The 21,984-nt window shown below is 32.2% G+C and overlaps 2 protein-coding genes and 2 long non-coding RNA genes across 11 annotated transcripts; 3 read left to right on the top strand and 1 right to left on the bottom strand.

Moving 5' to 3' along the window:
* Positions 1–59: 59 nt before the first annotated feature.
* On the bottom strand, positions 60–5,070 carry LOC143908515 (regucalcin). Of its 3 annotated transcripts, none has more exons than XM_077426209.1 (6): positions 4,912–5,070; positions 1,680–1,852; positions 1,379–1,588; positions 1,094–1,306; positions 809–921; positions 60–413 (listed from the first exon to the last, which is right to left on the bottom strand). In XM_077426209.1, exons 1-6 carry the CDS (start codon positions 4,974–4,976, stop codon positions 180–182), a joined length of 1,008 nt encoding a protein of 335 aa, XP_077282335.1. In that variant the 5' UTR covers positions 4,977–5,070; the 3' UTR covers positions 60–179. The 3 variants fall into 3 exon arrangements, with proteins under 3 accessions (XP_077282335.1, XP_077282342.1, XP_077282345.1); XM_077426216.1 differs by lacking the exon at positions 4,912–5,070 and adding an exon at positions 2,674–2,870; XM_077426219.1 differs by lacking the exon at positions 4,912–5,070 and adding an exon at positions 1,937–2,283.
* On the top strand, positions 2,372–5,648 carry LOC143908574 (uncharacterized). Its single transcript, XR_013260194.1, has 2 exons — positions 2,372–2,660; positions 4,810–5,648. It is a non-coding gene; the product is annotated as an uncharacterized LOC143908574 (long non-coding RNA).
* Positions 5,649–7,544: 1,896 nt separating this feature from the next.
* On the top strand, positions 7,545–21,350 carry LOC143906546 (uncharacterized). Of its 2 annotated transcripts, XR_013259564.1 has the most exons (7): positions 7,545–7,634; positions 7,742–7,954; positions 8,026–8,208; positions 19,762–19,943; positions 20,156–20,281; positions 20,367–20,510; positions 20,588–21,350. It is a non-coding gene; the product is annotated as an uncharacterized LOC143906546 (long non-coding RNA). The 2 variants fall into 2 exon arrangements; XR_013259566.1 differs by lacking the exons at positions 7,545–7,634; positions 7,742–7,954; positions 8,026–8,208 and adding an exon at positions 18,919–19,562.
* On the top strand, positions 11,794–18,135 carry LOC143907040 (leukotriene A-4 hydrolase-like). Of its 5 annotated transcripts, XM_077423560.1 has the most exons (12): positions 11,794–12,447; positions 13,878–14,056; positions 14,483–14,598; positions 14,684–14,889; positions 14,996–15,095; positions 15,169–15,237; positions 15,497–15,797; positions 15,937–16,235; positions 16,445–16,660; positions 16,747–16,847; positions 16,967–17,030; positions 17,102–17,241. In XM_077423560.1, the coding sequence occupies exons 2-11, from the start codon at positions 13,999–14,001 to the stop codon at positions 17,001–17,003; spliced, it is 1,503 nt and encodes a 500-aa protein (XP_077279686.1). In that variant the 5' UTR covers positions 11,794–12,447; positions 13,878–13,998; the 3' UTR covers positions 17,004–17,030; positions 17,102–17,241. The 5 variants fall into 5 exon arrangements, with proteins under 5 accessions (XP_077279686.1, XP_077279670.1, XP_077279676.1 ...); XM_077423544.1 differs by having other exon boundaries at positions 11,794–12,442; positions 16,747–17,030; positions 17,102–18,135; XM_077423550.1 differs by having other exon boundaries at positions 15,497–15,641; positions 16,747–17,030; positions 17,102–18,135.
* Positions 21,351–21,984: the final 634 nt, after the last annotated feature.

Raw genomic sequence — 21,984 nt, 5'->3', positions numbered from 1 at the left:
TAGCATTTGACAGTAGGATGCGGAATTAGGAAAAAGGGCGATATTAGGCACAATTCCTCTACTTTTTAAAAGCGATGTTTAATAATTTTTATTCAACGATATAAAATTTAGGAATACATAAATTTTTGCAAGAAGCGTGATGCGCTTTCAAATCTATTTTTTTACTAATCTTTTTTTTTTTAGTTCAACGTAACCGAATTTGCGAGAAATCCGCGAACTCCCAAGTTTTTCACGGCGAATAAAGCACCAGCTTCAGGAGTCGCTTTTCGTTGCTCTACAGTTAAATTATAGCCCGATGTGGTCACATACAAAGTATCTAGAAGCGGACCGCCAAACGCGACACTGGTCACGTTTTCAGCCGGAAGCTTAATTTTGCGTAATACTTTTCCCGTTTTCGGATCCACTTGAATAACCTAAATAAAACACTTTTATGGATTACAAGATTCTAATAATTTTATGACTTTAGCTTTGCCGCAGATCGTACTGCCAGAAATAATCATTTTTCGTTTAATGGAAGTTATTTTTTTTGTACTATATATGCATGACTCTCGAAACTGATCAAATGTACTACTACACAATAATTACCTATCTATAATTATTTAATTTAAAAAAGGCACTCGAGACGAAAAAACGACCTATCAACATAATATATAAACAAACAAATATCTATGGTGTGCTATAGATATCTTCGTTTATGAATTTTCAAAAGAAATTCGTAACAATGAATTTCGCGAGTTACTGTGGGATTCTATAATGTTACAAACAATAATTCGTCAATCTTTAAATCTGTCGCTCTTTATACACTTACATGGTGTCCACCAAATAGCGCTATCCAAAGATTGCCATCTGAATCTATGGTCATTCCATCGGGTGACCCTTCGAGATCAGTCTTGCTAAGGTCGAACACAATCCTCTTATTAGCTAAAACATAAAAATATATAGCACAAGCATCTACAATCCCTATAAATTCTATCTTTGAATCTTATGCCTCATGATTACTATAATTTTTAGTTACATATGATGTATGCTTGCACACTTCATACGGTATAATAAAAAATTAAGAACTCCAATGAAAATATGTAATAAACCGTACATATTTTCCCATCAATTGGATCGTAATCATACGCCGCAACCACGCGTGTAGGTGTGTCAATAAAATAGAAGGTGCCATCTTCAATATTCCATGCCAATCCGTTACTTATTGAAACAGGCGATATTTCCTTCACAGACTTAAGATCGTTGTCCACGCGATATAATGATCCTTGATTGGGAGCTATCTGTCCATCGATTTCGTTAGCCATAGTACCTATAAAAAATGTCACGTCATTTCAGACGAACAAAAATCGCATTTCCATTAAGCACAACGTTTTCAATTTACCGATCCAAAATCTTCCAGCTGAGTCCACCTTTCCATCGTTGGTTCTTGTTTGAGCCCGAGCAGATTCGAGCGAACTCAACAGTTTGACCGATACCTCCGACTGGTCGCTGTTTCCGTCCCACGTAACAAGAACAGCATTTTTTCCCACACCTGCTACAAGTTGGTCAGTCGAATCATCCACAGGTACGACAACGCTGACTGTCCCATTTGCTGAAAGAACATTACGGAACCTCTTATAAATGTGTGCTTATAAATTCAATGGAACATTTAGCGCTCGTAAAAGAGAAACGCATGCCCTCACCTACGTGTGCGCTGGTCACAACGCCTGTTGCTGGGTCTAGTCTGCGTATATACTGATTATATATATCAACAAAATATAACTTTTGAGTACGGTCGTCCCAATGAGGGCCCTCGGAAAGGCCGTAAACGGGTGTCACCTTCTCAACAGTTACACTCGCGCAGCTTTCAGCTTCCCTGCAAGTAGGATTGTTGTACATTACACATTTTGTAAAAGGTCTAAAAACTAATTATCAATGATCAGTACGTAGATATACAAACATGCGTCAAGAATGACACTCCTGATTTATTTATATTGACCATTATCATCTGTTTTAATTAGAGTTACGTGCTCTTTAGCTAGAGTTAGAGTTTTCAATACCCTCGATCATTCCAATCAATGGAAATATGTATTGCGTGGCATTAATGCAAACAAAATATATATAAGTTTTATACAAAACGCAACATAACGTCAAAAAAACACAACATAAAGGATACAAGTTAATTTGTGACGTGAAATTTCTGGCACAAGAATACGCGAGTAATAGGATTCTTTATAAATACCCGACCATATTAATTGAAACATAAACAATAAAGCTGTTATCAGTTGTTATCATTATTAAAAACATGAGGTTTGTTTTTCTACACTTGCACTTTCTGCGTTCGAAATAAAAAAAAAACAGCTGTTTGCAGCCAAATACAGAAAGTGCAAGTGTAGCCGATTGTCTGGGACTTCTATAGACGATCTCGAGAGTGAAAAGTCAAGACTTGAAGAAAAAGAGAAACCGAGAGAATCTAATTGTAAGAAGATTGCGAAAGAGCGCGATTAAAAGGAACGGACGTATTACGTCTACTTTTTTTTTCACGCGCTGCGTGCCACATTTTTTCCACTCGCGTCCGTGCTTCTCGCATTCGCCACGTTTTCACTACGGGAAAAAGAGGTGCGGAAGGCGCGAGGAGTGAGGGGAGGACGGACTTGTCAAAACCAAAACAAATTGTGCAACAGGTTCGATATTTACGTCGACATTGTCCGGGAAATGTCCGTTTCAAGCCGGTCGCGGTCGAAATTGCTTGGCGGGGAAGCGACGAGTCGTTGCGGACGAGCAACACGAGTGCCTCGAGAGGAGAGAAACGATGTTGAAGCGAATAGATATTAAACTCGCGTGGGGACGGGTAATTGAGCCAATTGCTTTTCGTATAACCGCCGATGGCACTGTGCCGGCGAAGAACACGGCGGACGGCTATTTATTTGAAATTGACGCGATAAAGTTGCAACGATATGAAACACATTTTGTTTTTCAGCCAAAGGGTTATCGTGAGACGACTTCGACCGAACTCCACTCCGAACCGAAGATTTATCTGAGCGGCGAACTCGAAAGATTTTTAATCGATCGATGATGAATGTGCCGATTGACCAAAATCGCTCGCAGCAAAATTTCTAACTCTGGAAAATATTCTCCGACTTCGTTATAATATAATGATATAATCTTTCTTCCCTTAATTTTTAGTCTTCTTCTCCACGACAATAGAAAAATTCTGTTTTTTTTTTACAAGAGTTATCTTAGTTGCTTGATGAGTTAATCGCTAGCTAATCGAAGTGTGATTAGAAGTTAGCCTTGTATGTCTATTTCACCGATGTAGATTAACTGTTATCTCGATTTAACTCTTACACTTGATCTTTTTCTAGTTGTAAGAATTATTTCCATTTCTATCAACCTAGATTAACTTTAATCTCGGTTTAATTTACTTTTCTTTTTGTTTTTTTAATTCCTAAAATTAGAGGTAAGTTAAACCGAGATTAAACTTAATCCATGTAGAAATAAACATTAGAAAAAGATAAGTGTTAAACTGAGATTAAAGTTAACCTGCATTGATAAAAATGGAGATCATATTACATTTATTTATAAGCGGCGATTGAACATGCACACGTTTTCACATGAAAACATTGAACGAATTTGAATGGAAAATTCGCAATGAAGAATATTTTCCAAGGACAGAAACAACGAAAAGATCGTGGAGATGTTACGTGTAGTATATATCGCGTCCTTATCAATATTTGTTTACTTTCCCCTCTCTTTTTGCGAAAAGTGATATCTTTTTGATTGCTGCGATTTTTAAAACAACATTATTCCATATAAGATATGGAGTATCTATAAAACATTTTTTTACAATCATGAGTAATGTTGAGTTAAAGCAACTGACAATTTCATTCGAATATTATAAATATCCGGAAATAGACGTTGTCCCTAAATCTTTAATTACAAAGGGCTTACTTATGTTAGAACATGTCAGAAAGAACATAAAATTCACAATGTTATGATAATAATGATTTTATTCATCATTTAAAAAAGTTACTTTTGAGTTTTACCTTTTACCTTCTACCCGTGTTCTACCAATGTAGATTAACTTTCTTATCTTTTTGTAGTTCTAATAATTGGAAAAAGATAAAAAGTGAGTTGAACCAAGATTAAAATTGATCTGCATTGACAAAAATAAACATTAGCCAGTAGACTCTTTTTTAAGATATAAACATTTTTCTAACGGGGTATTAGATATAAGTAGCAACAAAGTTTGTGCAGACAGAGAGGGCAAAAAAGGAAACGTGCTAAATAAGTTGTATATTCCTATCAGTTAAAAAACTTCCTTAATGCGCTCATGCAAATTCATACATGCGCTACTGCACTTGTTCGCGGAAAATGAGGGAAAAGTCTAACAATTAGTATCGTGGTATAATTGTTTGAAAATAGGTATCCGCGATATATTTTCCAATAATGTTTATTATTGGCTGAATCTCGAAGCTATGGAGTGATTTAACTCAACATCTTTGTGATCAACGTTTAACCGATTACTGATTTCTCTTTTTAATTATACATATGTTCGGGAAAACAGAATTTTATTGTACACATCCCAACTTTGATCAATATTTTTTTTGCATGGAAACATTTTCATCCTATAAATACTTCGATTAGGATGAGTCGATTTAAATACTTACAATTAGCATAACTCAACAGCAATCTCTGTTACTTTTTTTTCGCTACATATGCACACATTTTGCACGAATGTTACACACCTATTATATACACACACGCTATTACATTTATTTTTTAAGCCCTTTAATTGAAAAATCCAACTTTTATTTCTCATTGTTTTACCAGGAGGAGATATATTGCGCGACACATGCGTTAATACCGACTTCCGTTTTATCAACATGCGTGCGTGGCACTTCCAATTTGTGGATGCAGTGTCCTTTCACTTACCTGCCAGAGATGAGGGCGACGAGAACGCACGCCAGGAACACGTTTTTAAAAATTATCTTTCTCATGACGTATTTCGTCGCAGTGCTCGATTGGAAAGGAATGTTCTCTTTCAGGGTAGGCTGGAAAGAAGCAAATAAAACCTAAACGCACCGGCTATACTTCTTATATGTGAGCGCTCCTACCTTCCCCGGTTCGGTCGGAATCTATGGAGGAGTTTCACGCTTTACGAATTGCGGTCAATCAGCATTTAGAGTGGGGCAAAAAACTTTTTTTTCTACGCCCAATCTACTATGCGTGCATCCTGGAGAAATGACATTAAGAAGCGGGTCCAAAAATGCGTTAAATAAACTTTTTATTATATAAAAATTACTTTTGAGCGCCAAAAGGGCTCATTTAACGGAAGATATTAACGGATTTCAAAATCCCTTTTTATTTGGAATTCGTATTCATAAATAACAATTTTTCCGCGCTATTGCTATATTGTGCGCACAATCGAAAGTTTTCCGTTTCAGCCTAAGTGTAAACATATAAATAACAGTAACAATAGTGATAGTAGTAGTAGTAGAAGATAATATTCATATTGACCGAAAATTTCCGTTCCGCCCTAAGTGTAGGAGATAATATATATATCGACCGAAGATTTTCCGTTCCACCCTAAGTGCCGATAAATAAATAACAGTGATAATAGTAGTAGATAATATTGACTGACATACACAAATTACCTTGCCCTATTTTTTCTTTTCTTTTTAAACAATAATTCGCGAATTGTGTCGCGTCATTTGGTGCGTGAAAAATGGGATGTTTTAACGATCGATATTACTTACGCCGTTGCGATAATAATCTTTGACAAAGAAGAACTGCGGATATTGATTGTGATAATTTGTGAAGATGTATTGCACAAGCTTTCGCGACGAGGCATACGATACTGCGAAATAAAAATTTATAAATTAGTTTTATATGGATGCGTTATATAAACATTTTTATATGGATAATATGAATAATATAATTTATTAAATTGATATTAAAGATGATGAATTTTTTTCGCGTCAGAAATGCTTTCGTCTTTCGTGGCAACAGAAACAATGTAAGTATAAGGGTTAGCGCGTGTGAGCATTATTGAATTATTTAAGACGTTACACGTATATCTGATTATGCAAATCAGCGCGCATTGGCTAAAGCAAATTAACATTAGACGCACCATAATAAGCGTAAGATATGTTTTTGATCTACAACGTTGTCAATCTTATAAAACATATATATGTTTTATATATATTTGATATTCAAAAACAATCCGCAAAATCTGGAAGAAGTGTGTAATATTAGATAGATTTGTAGTGAATTATAAAAATTATCCGATAACAATGATACATAAAATTAATGTTGGAGGAGTCATAAATCATGGATATATGCGCGTCCGTGTACATACGTAAATGAAAGCGAGATAACGAGAGTGATGAATTAGTCGATTGTAACAGGGGACATTTGTTATACTTCTTTCTGCATAAAATATGAGCCCCTGACCGACATGTCCGGATGTTCAATCATGCGATCGCTACAAGGAAACAAGGCGAGAAATTATACGTAATTTATACTTGATGTAAAAATGTAAGTGTTATACAAACTGCGACGCGTACAGGTTCTTTTTTTTATGTAATTGCGGTATTATGCAAATTATGGAAACTTCGAAAAACTTCTCGATTTCGACGATGGCGATGAGTTTTATTCAGGATAGAAATACATTTACAATTCTTTTATTTTCAGACAATAAAATAAAGAAATTTTACTTGAGAGAATGAAAGAGAACACATTTTTAATTTTTATTTAATTTAATTTAAATGATAATAATCATAATGACACGTAATAATACTTGGAGTTTTATTGTACCAAAAATTAGTTACAGAATGTAATAATATGCGCTGTGTTGTTGTATTAAATACTTATTGATATTATATACTGTTCTTATATTTATAAACTCAGAAAAACAATTAAATCTCTTTGCAGTTATACGCAGTTAAATTTCGTATTTGAAATAGCGTGAAACATTTTTTGAGCCTGCTGTTATGCAATCCGTCGTGCATCGCTGCATAAAGCCAATAAGTTATGCAGGCGCGATCGAAAAATTTGTATCGACGCTCTTCGATTATATTATCCTCGGGGTCATCTCGAGAGAAGGGAACGGAAAACTTACCCAGAATCGATACAATATCTTTTAATTGCAGTCGATTATCGACCGGCCCGGGCGGCGCGTCATCTGGCAGCGGGCGGCGGAAGCGCGAGCGGAAGCGTGCCGGCCAACACGTGACTTGAATTGTAATAATTAAGGTGTATGTAAAATTGATTTTGATTGAAACTAGAATTGGTAATTCTAAAGGTAGAATTTTCCTTGACATCTTTTTTCTCGTACTTTACTGTTAATATCTCTGCAGCATCTTAATGTATCTTAATCATATTAAGAAGGAGTTAGGGCTCAGTCACAATGAGAAAAATATATAGAATAAGATAAAGAGAGGAATAAGGAATAAGGCATGTTGTATCTCACTTTAATGTAACAGTGTACTGAAGTGAGTTGCGACATTCCTTTATTCCTTATTTCTTTATCTTATTCCTTATTTTTCTCATTGGTGACTGAGCCTTTATGTTTTTGTATCTCTTCACAGATCCAGTTCAGAGAAAAAGTACTATGGACGGCAATTACATTATTTATCTTCTTAGTATGTTGCCAGGTGAGTCGACGGACCTTTGTTTCAAATAATAATGCAGAAGGAAATTGGCTGAAAATAGCTTTAAGCCGTCGCGAATAAATACAAATGCATAATCTTGTTATTTTCAGATTCCGTTGTTCGATATCATGTCTTCGGACGGCGCGGATCCATTCTATTGGATTCGCGTGATACTTGCGTCAAACAGAGGAACCCTTATGAAATTGGGTATCTCGCCGATCGTTACTTCGGGTCTTATTATTATGCAACTGCTTCACGGTGCGAAGATTATTGAGGTCGGCGATACTCCAAAAGATGAGCGTTATTCAACGGCGCGCAGAAATGTAAATACATATTCATTTCAGTATGGTACTGCTCAAATGGAGCAGCGTACGTTTGTTTTATCTTTACGCAGTATTTGGGATGGTTATTTATACCGTTGGACAAGCCATCGTTTGGAATGTACGGTGATCCGACTGAAATTGGGGCTGGTGTTTGTCTCCCAATTTTCATTCCAGTTATTCGTCGCTGGACTTATCGTATTGCATCCACTAAAAAGGGAGTTTTATAAGTTCAACACCTAAAGGGGTGAAACGAGGTAAAATATGTTTTCACGAATTTCTCCATATCTCTTAGGCCCGGTGAGATATCGACTTGGGTTTTTTTATTTAAAGTAGTTACATACCGTAGCGAAACACGCGTATCTATGGCATGCCGTTTTACTTTTTAATAGCATAAATAAAATTATACTCAATATAAAAGTTTCAAAAAATAATTGTCTTCAGAAAAATTGCGATTCTTAATAATGAATTAAAATTATGTCTAGACATAATAAAAATTGACGAATTAAAATTATGTCTAGACATAATAAAAATGAATTAAAATTTTAATTCAACCCATTTTTATTATGTCTAGACATAATAAAAATTGTATGAATTAAAATTATGTGTACACATAATAAAAATTGTATGAATTAAAATTATGTGTACACATAATAAAAATGCGGAATTATAATAAAAATTGGCTGAATTAAAATTATGTGTAGACATAATAAAAATTGTATGAATTAAAATTATGTGTACACATAATAAAAATGCGGATTTATTTTTATGTCAGACATAATTTTAATTCATCCAATTTTTATTATGTCTAGACATAATTTTAATTCATCCAATTTTTATTATGTCTAGACATAATTTTAATTCATACAATTTTTATTATGTCAAGACATAATTTTAATTCATACAATTTTTATTCTTTCTAATAAAAATTGGATGAATTAAAATTATGTGGGTATAATTAAAATTCAAAGTTTGATCATCTAAACATTTATGTATTTAGATAAAATTTTTATTCGTTGAATTAAAATTATGCCTTGACATAATTTTAATTCTGAATTTTAATTATGTCTTGACATAATAATAATTGTAGGATTAAAAATTATGTCCTGCTATAATAAAAATCTGGTTTTATTTTTATACACGTTGTGCGTTGTATTTGAGCATAATTTTAATTTAGTAAATTAAATAATGTCAGGATGCGTAATACAAATTCTAAATTATTTTTATATTTGGACAGAATTTTTATTCGGTAAATTATTGTGTCGAAACATAAATTTAGTTTACCGCATTACTGACTCAACATGATAATATTTTAAAGAAATACTATTTATCTAAACCTTCTTAAGCTTTAAATAAGAAAAGTGGGTAATACGGAAATAGTCTTTTATAAAAATAAGGTGAATAAATTTTTTCCTTTACTAAGAATGGTTTTATAAAGTGATTTACTTTCATAATGTAACGCAAAAATAAAATGCTTCTAAATTTAAATAACTGATGTCATAATAAAAATTGACACGCTTAAATTGTGGAAGCATGTAAATTACAAAATTTAAAAATGCGATTTATTCTGTACATTTTAAATAATGCACGCCTTCAATGTGTTCCTACGAAATTGCATTCAATTTTTCAAAATTTTGCAAAGTGAAAGATTTAATTATGTTAAGACATAATAAAAATGCATTATAATTATGTCTTAACATAAGAATAATGCTACATTTCTTTATAAAACGCTGTGAAACGCCGTTTTATTTTTCAGTAGCATAAATAATATTTTACTTGATATAAACGTTTCAAAAAATAATTGTCTGAGAAAAATTGCAATTCTTATTCATGAATTAAAATTATGTCTAGACATAATTTTAATTCATCCCATTTTTATTATGTCTAGACATAATAAAAATGAATTAAAATTATATGTACACATAATTTTAATTCAGCCAATTTTTATTATGTCTTGACATAATTTTAATTCATTAATAAGAATCGCGATTTTTCTTAAGACAATTATTATTCTATCTTTTGTATTGAATGGAATATTTATTATGTTATTAAAAAGTAAAACGGCTCGCCTTATCAATTTTTATTATGTTATGACATAATTTTAATTGGATGAATTAAAATTATGTCTAGACATAATAAAAATTGGACGAATTAAAATTATGTCTAGACATAATAAAAATTAGATAAATTAAAATTATGTCTTGACATAAAAATAATACCGAATTTTTATTATGTGTAGACATAATTTTAATTCGTCCAATTTTTATTATGTCTAGACATAATTTTAATTCATTAATAAAAATCGCAATTTTTCTTAGACAATTATTTTTCGAAACTTTTATATCGAGTACAATATTATTTATGCTATTGAAAAGTAAAACGGTGTGCCATCCAATTTTCGTTAAATTTTACTTTGACGAATTAAAATTATGTCTAGACATAATTTTAATTAATTATTTTTATGCCTAGACATAATAATAATGTTTCTAAACCATTTTTCTCTTTATTGTAAATTGGAGAATTAGTTTTTATTTGTATACTAAAAATGTTTGCTATTAAAAAGTAAAACGGCATGCCATACGTATCAAGCTATATCAATAAATATTTATACAATTTATATTGTCTGTCGACCGTACTCGCGGTAAAGACTACTTTTGGATGCAGGGCGATTGACGGGTAGGGCGTTGGTGTGGCATTTGGTTTAGGAGAACCTTTGAACACGAATAAATATAAAAGGAAAATCATGTGTCGTTCCTTTTGAGCAAGGATCAAGTAAGAAAATCAGGTGCTCTTTGCAATTCTGTTTAGTTTTATTTGCATTTTTATCGAAAATTATAATTTCAATTTTTTTTATAAAAATATGGAAATACTCAATTATATATATATCAAAGTACTCCGTTATTGATAGTACAGTCGGAAAGACAATGGTTCTACACATAAAAAGCTGAAACTTGTACATACTTGTAACTATGTAGACTCAACAGAAATATATAAATTTATTTTTTTTGCTGATTGCGTTACAAATGACAGACTACTTAAATAGGATATTAATACACAAATAAAATATTAATCTGTACAATGTATATACATATTCCTCTTTCGAAAGGTTTTCTAAAAATATTAAAGAAAATATGTAATTAAATCTATAACTATTTAAGGAATGATGTAGTGATGTAGTGTATAGAATTATCTTAAAGGCTGCAGGATATTAAACGAAGCAATTTATCTTTTTCGGAAATTAATTTCCGAAATAAGTTTTTGTAATTAGGTGCCTTTAAAACTGTAAGAATATATAGGATATATTCTGCATGACACAGAGTATAGCTAACAGACTTGGCATAATCGCGGTTCTCATTTGGTTTTTCGAAGTTTATGAAATTAATAAAAAGGCAAAATTGTTGTCGTAAATAATTAAATATGAAACATCCTTAGATCACCTATACCTTTGTTTGTGTTGATACTTGAAAAGAAGAGAACGGTTTATAAGAAATTATTTAAAGACGAATATTATAATTAAGTTTGATAGCAATCGGAGTGACCAATGATAATAGGACAACGTTTGTTCGGCGTTTTCAATTTTTTCAATTATTGGTCACATGGCATTTAATCCTGTAAAAACATGTATTGCTAATAAACATTTTGACAACGTAATTTACAAAAAAATGATAATTAGAGAATAATAATTATGAAAAAATTGTTTGAAGGTGTATTCAAGATTAAGTCATACAGAATGAATGTTATTTATTGCAAATTGTACTTCGTCAAAGATCGAACATATTCTCTATGTAATCGGGCCGCGAGGCTGACAGCGACGTGCCTACTGTCAGTCTCGGGGCACGGATTCGATCCGCATGGGGTTGTCGATCACGCCGTCCCGCGTGGTAGATCACGCGTCGATCTCGCCCCACGTACAGGTGCGCGCATGCCGGAATTGTCGAGAATCGGAGCACGGCGCAACTCCTGACACGCGCAGTGTCTTTGTTCGCGAAAATTGTGCCTACAGCGCAACTCCGTCAATCGTCGGATAATCAATCAGAGAGCGCCGCGTTCTATATCTCGCCTTCGTTTTCGGCCCTCGAGAACCTTCCCGGTGGAAAAGAACGATCGCGGCACACTCGTTTTGCACGTATCAAGTTCCCTCGGCTTAACGCAATATTCTCAACCAATTTGTGCGCGACATCGCCGCCCAATCATCCAAGTGCGGCAGTGTTCCAGAGAGACAGTATTCTCCACGAGTGATTATCGAGCTTATCCAAGAAGCTCGCACGGAATCTCTGTTATCGAATCGCGTTCGCGCTCGGAGTCTGCCTCGCGAGCAAGATTTTCTCGACCGCAAGATTTCAGTCGTAAGGGCATCAAATCGATGCTCGGCAAGATCTCCGTCTCGCGTTTGCGGCAGACTATTGACGTCTCAAGATTTCCGAGCGATTCGAACCTCGACAGTATCCGTCAAGTGTGACAAGAGGTCCCGGTGCAAATTAATTAATCGCGGTAAAGTAAGTCGTTCTCTCATCCGCAGCCCTCCCCTCGTTTCGCAATTTTTCTGTGGTACCGGCATAAATCGCGCTCCGCTGAATCCGGTCGAGCACGAAACATACTTGAATAAATCGTGCGTTCGTCGTTCGAATAACTTATAACCAATCGTGTCGAATTGTGATAAAATGTCTATTTCGTAACTTTCATTATTTATCAATTATTTATTTCATAAATTTTAGAAATGTACGCCAGAACAGTAAAATAATGAGTAGGTATTTATCGTTAAAATTGACGCTTTCCATATTTACGGCGAATGCAATCGCACGAGTTTGCATAGCTTTCGTTTCCATTGTTACAAACATTTGTTCTGAAATATTATTTTATATGATATATTTTTGTTGCAAGACATTATAATAACGTTTGAAGATATTACGACAGAAATCAGACGCGAATGAAAATATGATAATCCGAGTCAGGGTGATCCGGTACGGTAATCGTTCTCGAGTAAACCTCTGGTCAACCAGGACAAGTGGAGGATATTGTCAGATTATTGCCACGAATGATGTAACGATATACAATCAATTAGAATCAAAAGCCATGCGATCCAAGCTTAGGTCTTCGACAACCTTATATTAGTTTCTGTATACATATATATGTTTATATATATACATATAATTTTTCCAACAAACTGCGCGCCGATTATTTGTCGGACTTAAAACATAGTAATTATTAGAATTAAAAACTTTTCCCTCCCCGGAATTAAATCGACTCGATTTAATTATCTAAAAACTGTAAAGAAAATTGCGAAAAATATTACCTCAGCCATGGTTCGAACCTGGAACCTCCCTCATTCCGTGTAGGGCATCGTACCAATTCGACTACCGAGAGGCATGTGGTAATATTATGTATACAGAAACTAATATAAGGCTGTCAAAGACCTAAGCTTGGATCAAAAATTAATATTTAAACTTTATTCATTTTTAAATCGCAAACATAAAATTTTTTTAAGGGCGCGTACTTATCATCTCTGAGGCCTAAAAATGATACCTAACTTTGGCAATTTATTTAAGGAAAATAATTTACTAAATCAACAACTTCTTATAAGAATTTTATTACATAAACCTTAAAGAGTAAAAAATATTTTTAAAAAATTAATATTTTAAAAACTTTTTATTTTACAAAGTGGTGCTTTAGCCGTATCGCCGAGCTGTTTTTTTTTTAGATATAGACGCTCCCATGATATACATGTATACTTTATCATTATATTATTAGATATTGTTACTTATTAATTTCAGTATAAATCGTGCGTTAAAAGAAAATAAATTTTTATTGTGCGTATTTGATTTGCCAAACGTAACCGTCAACTGTTTGTGCGGTACACGAAAGTCACTTCATACTCTCACAAATAAACAAGTATTTTGTTAAACACAAGGAATTTTAAACGTTGAAGGTAGGACAGTAGGAGAGGGATCAGTTGGAGAGGGAAGAGAGCGAGCGATACTGTTTTTAATTTCATAACATAGTTATTTTATTGTCGGTACGCATTTGGAAAGGTTCACACAAATTTTAAAATGAATCCGCCACCTCAGTCACCTGCAGGATATATTCCGTATTCTTATTCGAGACCAGGTATATTAACTACGTAATTATTTATATAAGTATAATATTAAATATTATATCTTTATTTTTGTTATGTTTTCTAAAGAAAATAAAACATTGATATCGGGTAATTACAAGTTTATCAATATTGCAAGGCGACGCTGTCGTTCGTATCTCCAAGTTTTTAAATATAATCCGAACAATTTTGTAAATTATACCATTGTTTCACTGTACCACATGGTCATTGTTTCTTTAAATACAAAAAATATATGTCAAATATTTCATAACGCTATCGAAATTTCTCTACTAAAACTATGTCCTCTATATAGGGTTTTAAAATTATATTTGTAATTGTAATGTATTATATTTTTCGACACGTACTCATAATTATTATTTATATATTGCCTCGTTAAGTATTTGAATAAATTTCAATTTTTATAAATTGTTATTTATTAGACCTCGTTGCTGTGACACACACTCGCTTAGAATTATCCGTGAATTTTAACGATCGAGTTCTCAAGGGCAATGCAAGATTGAAAGTAGAGAAGAAAGCGTCGTGTAATAACGAACTAGTTAGTAAACATTTTCTTTTAAAATTTTAGTATACATATATATATATTATATATTTCAGTTTAGTTAATAATATCAAGCATTTAGGTTTTAGATACCTACGGACTTATAATATCTGCAGTTTTAAAAATTGGGCACGGGGGAAGGAGACATCAGATAGATTACATTATTGATGAACATCATGATGATAATTTTGGCAGTAAACTTACCATTACCCTACCGACCCTACCAAATGTGGGTAGTGCGGACCCAGGCCTTTCAACCTCTAAAAAAGCGAAAGCTAGAGATAATAGGTATGTAAGTATAGAATATGTTTGACGAGTACATAGGTTCTCGAAATTATTGATACAGATATTCTATATGTATATACGACGATGTATCCGTATATCGTATTTTCAGATTTAATATTCAAATTAATTATGAAACAAATCCATCATATCATGCACTGCATTGGTCAAAACCTTCCGATGGTAACTTCCTCTTGATATCTAACAGCAAGGTGAATTATAAAAGAATGATTTAGTTCTCCTGTATCAACGTGTATTGATGTACTCACAAATCAATATTTTCAGCTTACACATGCCAGAGCTATATTTCCATGTCAAGATACACCATCAAATAGAATCACATACGAATCGCAGGTAAGAATTTAAACACAGTATGCATTTCGTATTTATATTTGTAAGCACAGTAACGTAATGTCCGATTGATTGACATTGATATTATTAATAAAAGTAATAGAACGTTAAAGTGAAAAGTATAACATATATATGTTAAGGAGATAAGTGTGAGCATGTAAAATTGCAATTATAATTTTATACTTTTATATTTACTATTTTATCTATTTACAGAATGATTTACCTATTCAACTTTTATTGATGTTTACTTTACAATTTTTAGATTACTGTACCAAGCGGTTTTGGTTTTGACGTTATGATGCCTGGGACTAAACGAAGGGGTGAAAAAAACCAAGATGAATACATATTTGAAAACACGAGAGCAGGAGATATAAGAATGGCACCACATGAGATATATATTATAGCAGGTAAACTAACTGTAAAAGAGAACGTGGCCAGTACTAAGAATCTAAGATACAACTTGTGGACTGAAGAGAGATATTTGGATAAGAGTATATGTGCTATTCATAAAATTATGCCCATGCTGTCTAAAATCAAAAAGTCGTATCATTTCAATAATATGGGTAATATGTCAACTTAATTTGTCGTTTCAGTTTATATGTATAATTATGTTTATATGCATTTTATTTTATGAAGAATTGTCAATCTTGTTCCTTTTATTACCGTTTTATTCTTAATATGTTTATAAAATGATATCTGTAGATAAAGTTAATGTATGTGTGCTTCCACGAAGTGTGCCGGAATTCGATATGCAATATCCTGATGTGACATTCGTGTCGTCAACTTTACTTGAAGGACATTATTTTATGATCAGTACAATTGTTCAAAACATCATTGATAGCTGGATAGGAAGGACAGTTGTGATTGACGATTTCAAACACTTGTGGTTGATTAAAGGCCTTAGTACATTCATTTATAGGAATCCTATAAATAATATAACAGACGCCGAAAAAATCCGCGAATTTTTAAAAATAAAAGGCATTAACAATGTGCTGAATATGGTAAAGTATTAATTTTGCTTGGATAAAATTACAAAAAGAAATGTATTGAATATGATTGATAATATTATTTTCCACTTCATACGTGTGCTTTCCACTTCATATGCATTACATACTTACTACACTATTTTTTGAAACTGAATTATATTATTACAGTTACATTTACATAATTTTACTACACTGTATTCTGAAACTGAATTATACTATTACAGTTACATTTACATAATGAAACTGATATTATCAAGTACGTGTCGGAAAAAGGGTGTGTGTTTTTTAATTACTTACGAGATAAGATAGGTGGCCCCGGAGAATTCAAAAGTTTTCTTGTACATGGTTTATGGCCATATTGTAACCAACGTAAAATTCTAACGACTAATCGTTTTAAGATTCTTCTGAATGAATATTTTTCTACTAATGGAAAACCCGAGGTAACATGATTTTTGTGGAAATAAACTATAGTTCTTAATTTTACTTCATTAAACAGCGAATAACAACTTTTATATCTTGTGGCTAGATATTAAATAATATAGATTGGGATAAATGGCTTAATGAACCAGATTTCCCACCTTCTTATCACAACCACATGCATATGGTCATAAGGAGTCGTTGGCAGAGGTGGGTCGAACAAGAAACAGCGTGTTTTGCCGAAAACTTGAACCTGTCTAATGATTTCGCTATAATAGAATTTTTGACCTATTTACTTGCATTGCCTAATAATACGGTTCTGACGGCAGACAAGTTACGAAAGATAGAAGATACGTTTCTGCGTGACCAGGAGATTTTTGTGAGTGAAATAAGGTAAATATACTTTTCTATATTCAGATTGTTTTGCAGTTGATCGAGTAACATATCGCGCACGTATCTCGCAGGTTTCTCTGGCTGCGCTTGTGTATCAAAAATAGATGGTTAGATGATAACGTACGAATATTCGCGGACGCTCTAAACTTTGCCACAGAATATTGTATGCCGAGATATGCCTGCTCAATATTCCGCGATTTGTACGAATGGGAAGTAACTCGTAAGTTGGTCAAGTCATGGTTTCAAAAAAAACTTGATAATTGTTCTAATATGCTTCCCGAAACCATGAAAGAATTATCATCCATTCTTTTTCCATTTGATGGTTGAACATAATTATACAACAAATGATTTATATATATTAACTGACGGAAGATGATGTGTCGAAAATGAAGTTAAAATAAGTTTGTCCTGATTGATACAAAATGACATACAGGTCTACAGCAGATTTGTACATACATACTTTACGGCCGATATTGCTTTCTGTTAACTTCACTCCTCTCGTTTCGTAGCATATATGTTGTTCACGGAGCCATAAAAAGTTCGAGCTAACCTAAGAAAAGGTATTAACTTATAAATCGTATGCCTGTGTGAAACTTTGTCGAGTGTGCGCTGTGGTGTATTCACTGATCGTAGTTGTTATTATATATGCATATAAAATTCATATAATAATATAATATAATATAATATATTATACATATATATATATATATATATATATATATATATATTTATATAATTAAAATATATGTAATAATATATATGTATATCTATATAGTATATGTAATATATATCCTATTACACACCACACACATACACAAACACTCAGGCACGCGCGAGGGCGCACTATTTATCGCTACTCTGAGAAAAAAATTTATTGAAAAACGCTAAATGTATTTTGTCCAACTAAAATATTTAGTCTGATCCGTTCAACTAAACATTAGTTGGTTTAACATTAGTTAAATTAACTAATTTTTATTAAAAAATTTTGATGGATGACATGAATAAACTATAGAATGATTACACTTTTCTTAGTGCAACTTAAAGTTGAATCAACTATTGGATCAACAATTATACAAATTTAGTCCGTGCGTGCAGTCAATTTTTTTTCTCAATGTAATACCATCCCTGAGCTCGAGCATTTTATGTTTCCGCAAACAGCCTAATAGATGCTATACGAAACGCGAGAAGGGAGAATGTATATAGTAAGTATAAGATCGACTGAAATGTGCAAACCAGTTGTAGGCCTGTTCTATGACGTAACGATTTATATTATTATATATTCTGTCCTATATATATATATACACATTTAATTTACATTTTAGTAACTACTGTTCGAAATTTATAACAAACAAATATTCAAGATAAAAAATAAAAAAATAAATGTATTAGAAAAATTTTTTGTGTTATTTTTTTGTATGATATATTAATGTCATCAGTACCTATCTTCTAAATAGAACTGAATAATTGTTTATATGTAATTTTATTCCTTTAGCTATTCTGCATAGAGATATTAAAATAAAACTTAATGTGACAGTAATAGTATATATACCTTTACCTATAATATTAAAACTAAATAGCGCGTACCGCGCGTCTGTATGTCTAGTTAAGACAAAAATTAATTTACGGAATATTTCGATAAATACCGAAAATTTTAAAATATATTTATTTTAATAAATAAATGTTTTGTAAAATTTCAGTTTTGTATTTTGACATTATTGAATTGTTTATTATTATTTCAGTTATTTCCTTTATTGCAATGTGTTAGAAGATTTACATAATTTTATTTAAAAAACATCTATTGAAAGACGCATAGTTTACCGAATTTATTTCCGTTTTTAAATTTGTCTTGTTGAACAATACAACTTTTTAAATATATTTCTTAATACATATTTAAGCTATTAAAATTTAATTACTTCACATTGCTCTACCTTATACTCTCTCTCTCTAAATTGGTATATGTACCTATATATACACACATACACATACAACACAGTACTATACGCGTGTAGCGATATGTCATCATTAAATTTTTTGGTGCGTAATATTTTAATTCTTGTAATCTATATATAGGTATATAAAAACAAATGTCCTAACTGACTGACTGACACATCAACGTCCAGCCTAAACCCCTAAATCTAGAAACTCGTGAAATTGGCGCATATATTTTTACCATGTCGTAAGCATCCACTAAGAAGGAAGCTTTATAAGTTCAACCCCTAAGGGGGTGAAACAAAGTAAAATATGTTTTCACGAATTTCTCCATATCTCTTAAGCCCGATGAGATATCGACTTGGTTCTTTTTATTTAAAGTAGTTACATACCGTAGCGAAACACGGGTATCAATAAATACCTATACAATCTATATTGTCTGTCGACCGTATTCGCAATAAGGACTATACTTTATTGGATGTAGGACGATTGACAGGTAAGGCGTTGGTAAGGCACTTGGATTAGGAGAACCTTTGAACACGAATAAATATAAAAGGAAAATTGTGTATCGTTCTTTGAACAAGGATCAAGTAAGAAAATCAGGTATTTTTTGCAATTCTGTTTACAAGTTTTATTTACATTTTTATCGAAAATTATATATATGTATACGTATACTGTCGAATTTTATATTACAATTCACGATTGTATAATCGTGTAGTTACTACATTTTTGTTAGCTAAACGTCTAGTGCCATCCTCATCTTTTAAAACAAAGGTCTTAATTTTTTTATTTCGTCCGTCAGATGATAGTGATATGATATTCAATTCAGTCTAGACGAGGATCATCTCGAGAACAATGTTACATCCGACAATGCAACACGCACTTGTATAGGAAATCCCGCCACTTTGGTACCTCTATATACAAACGCAAAGACCACCCTCACCTTTGCGTTTAACATTATTCACTACTCCTAGACGTAAACATGTAAGAACCTTTTCTCTTAAAGGAAAAAATATATATATATAATATAATTTAATATTTGTGTGTGTGCACTTGTTATCGTTTCCTGATATTTTCAAGTTTTCAACACGTATATTATTAAATTTATAATGCTAAGCGTTAAAAAATGCAAGAATTTTTCTTTATATTTTAATTTATTTTATTTTAATTTTTCTGTATATTTTAATTATTTACAGATGCCTTTGAAAGGAAGATAAAGGGTAGATATAACGCCTTTATCTTATCTACTAGGTGGAAGGATAGATAGATATCAAGGCAACCTAAATTTCTATTTCCTTCGCGAAAGTACATCGATATGGGAGGTGAGTGAGTTCATAATAACGATTATTCTCAACGGACTGTTAGAAATTCAACTATTAACGTCCTGGTGATGATGATATGTTACAGAATGGTGGATTGAGTGGTTTCACCCACAGTTTCGCAATAGAAGTTTTGGCAATTGTTTGCGCGCACATTACGGCATTAGGCGGTAACGTTACGGTGGCGTTCTTTATGACGCAGTGTGTGCTTCACAGCCCTCACAAAAATCAAGTTAGTAAAAAACATTATTTTGCTTGCATACACATTCTCACGCTTGTTGCATATTTCATAAAATAATATATTTTCAGGGTCAATGTCTCATTAATGTGACGATGTCGTAACAGTGTCCTATTATGTGGATGAGAAGCACAGTGCTGTTTCAAATTACTGACGCCAACCTCCACATTCGGCACCGCCATGAACGACTATTTGATAATGGCAATTAATGCTGTTAAAAAAAATATATTTACCAGTATCAATGCTCATAGATAGGATCGTGTATAGCGGTTCTGTGAGACTTTTATTGCATTTTGCACTACCTAATCTCAAGTATCTCTTCGTAGCAATCGACATTGTAATTTATTAATTTATTTTACAAAGATAAAGATGCGATACTTAATTTAAAATATTATTTTTTTTATGAATTAATACACTATAACGTAATAAAACGTGTCAAAGGTATATCAGTCTGCTGTTATAGATTTAAAATATCGTGTATATTTAACATCTACTGTGACTAAATATTTAAATGGTTTGATATTTATGTGAACTGTAGTGACTAAATATAATGTTATCTTTATATATATTTTTTTTTATTGAGGGATATATCTTGCTCTGTGAAATAGTCCTACTGTGCGCATAGTGATGTTACCACCAATTCACCGTTGTATAATGAATTTCAATTTTTTATAAAAATATAGAAATACTCCATTATATCAAAGTACTTCCTTATTGATAGTACAATCGGAAAGACAATGGTTCTACACATAAAAAGCCTAAACTAATTGTAACTATGTATACAGAAATATATAAATTTATTTTTCTTTGCCGATTGCGCTACAAATGACGGACTACTTAAATATAGAATATTAATACATAAATAAAATATTATTCTGTAGAATGTACATTTTTTTTCAAAAAAGCTTCTAAAAAAATATTAAAGAAAATATATAATTACATTTAACTATTTTTAAAGAATTATGTGTATAGAGATTTATGTTACAGGCTGCAGGATATTAAACGAAGCAATTTATCTTTTTTGAAAATTGATATTATTTCCGATATAAGTTTTTGTAACTAGATGCCTTTAAAACTGTAAAAATATATAGGATATGTTCTGCATGACGCAAGATACAGCTAATAGACTTAGCGTAATCGCGGTTCTCATTTGGTTTTTCGAAGTTTATAAAATTAATAAAAAACCAAGATTGTTGTCTCAAAGAATTAAATATGAAACATCCTTAGATCACCTATACCTTTGTTTGTGTTGATACTTGAAAAAAGTATTAATAGGATAGGTGAACGATTTATAAGAAATTATTTAAGGACGAATATTATTATGTTTGACAGCAGAGTGACCAACATGATAAAAGAATAACGTTTGTTCGGCGTTTTCAATTTTTTCAATTATTGGTCACATGGCATTTAATTCTGTAAAAACATGTATTGCTATAATAAACACTTTGACAGCGTAATTTACGGAAAA

Source organism: Temnothorax americanus, unplaced genomic scaffold (genome assembly GCF_048541705.1).
Source record: "Temnothorax americanus isolate GAGA-0224 unplaced genomic scaffold, ASM4854170v1 Scaffold11, whole genome shotgun sequence".
Taxonomy (NCBI): domain Eukaryota; kingdom Metazoa; phylum Arthropoda; class Insecta; order Hymenoptera; family Formicidae; genus Temnothorax; species Temnothorax americanus.
The sequence above is the reverse complement of the archived record's forward strand: the minus strand, read 5'-3'. Positions and strand labels throughout refer to the sequence as shown.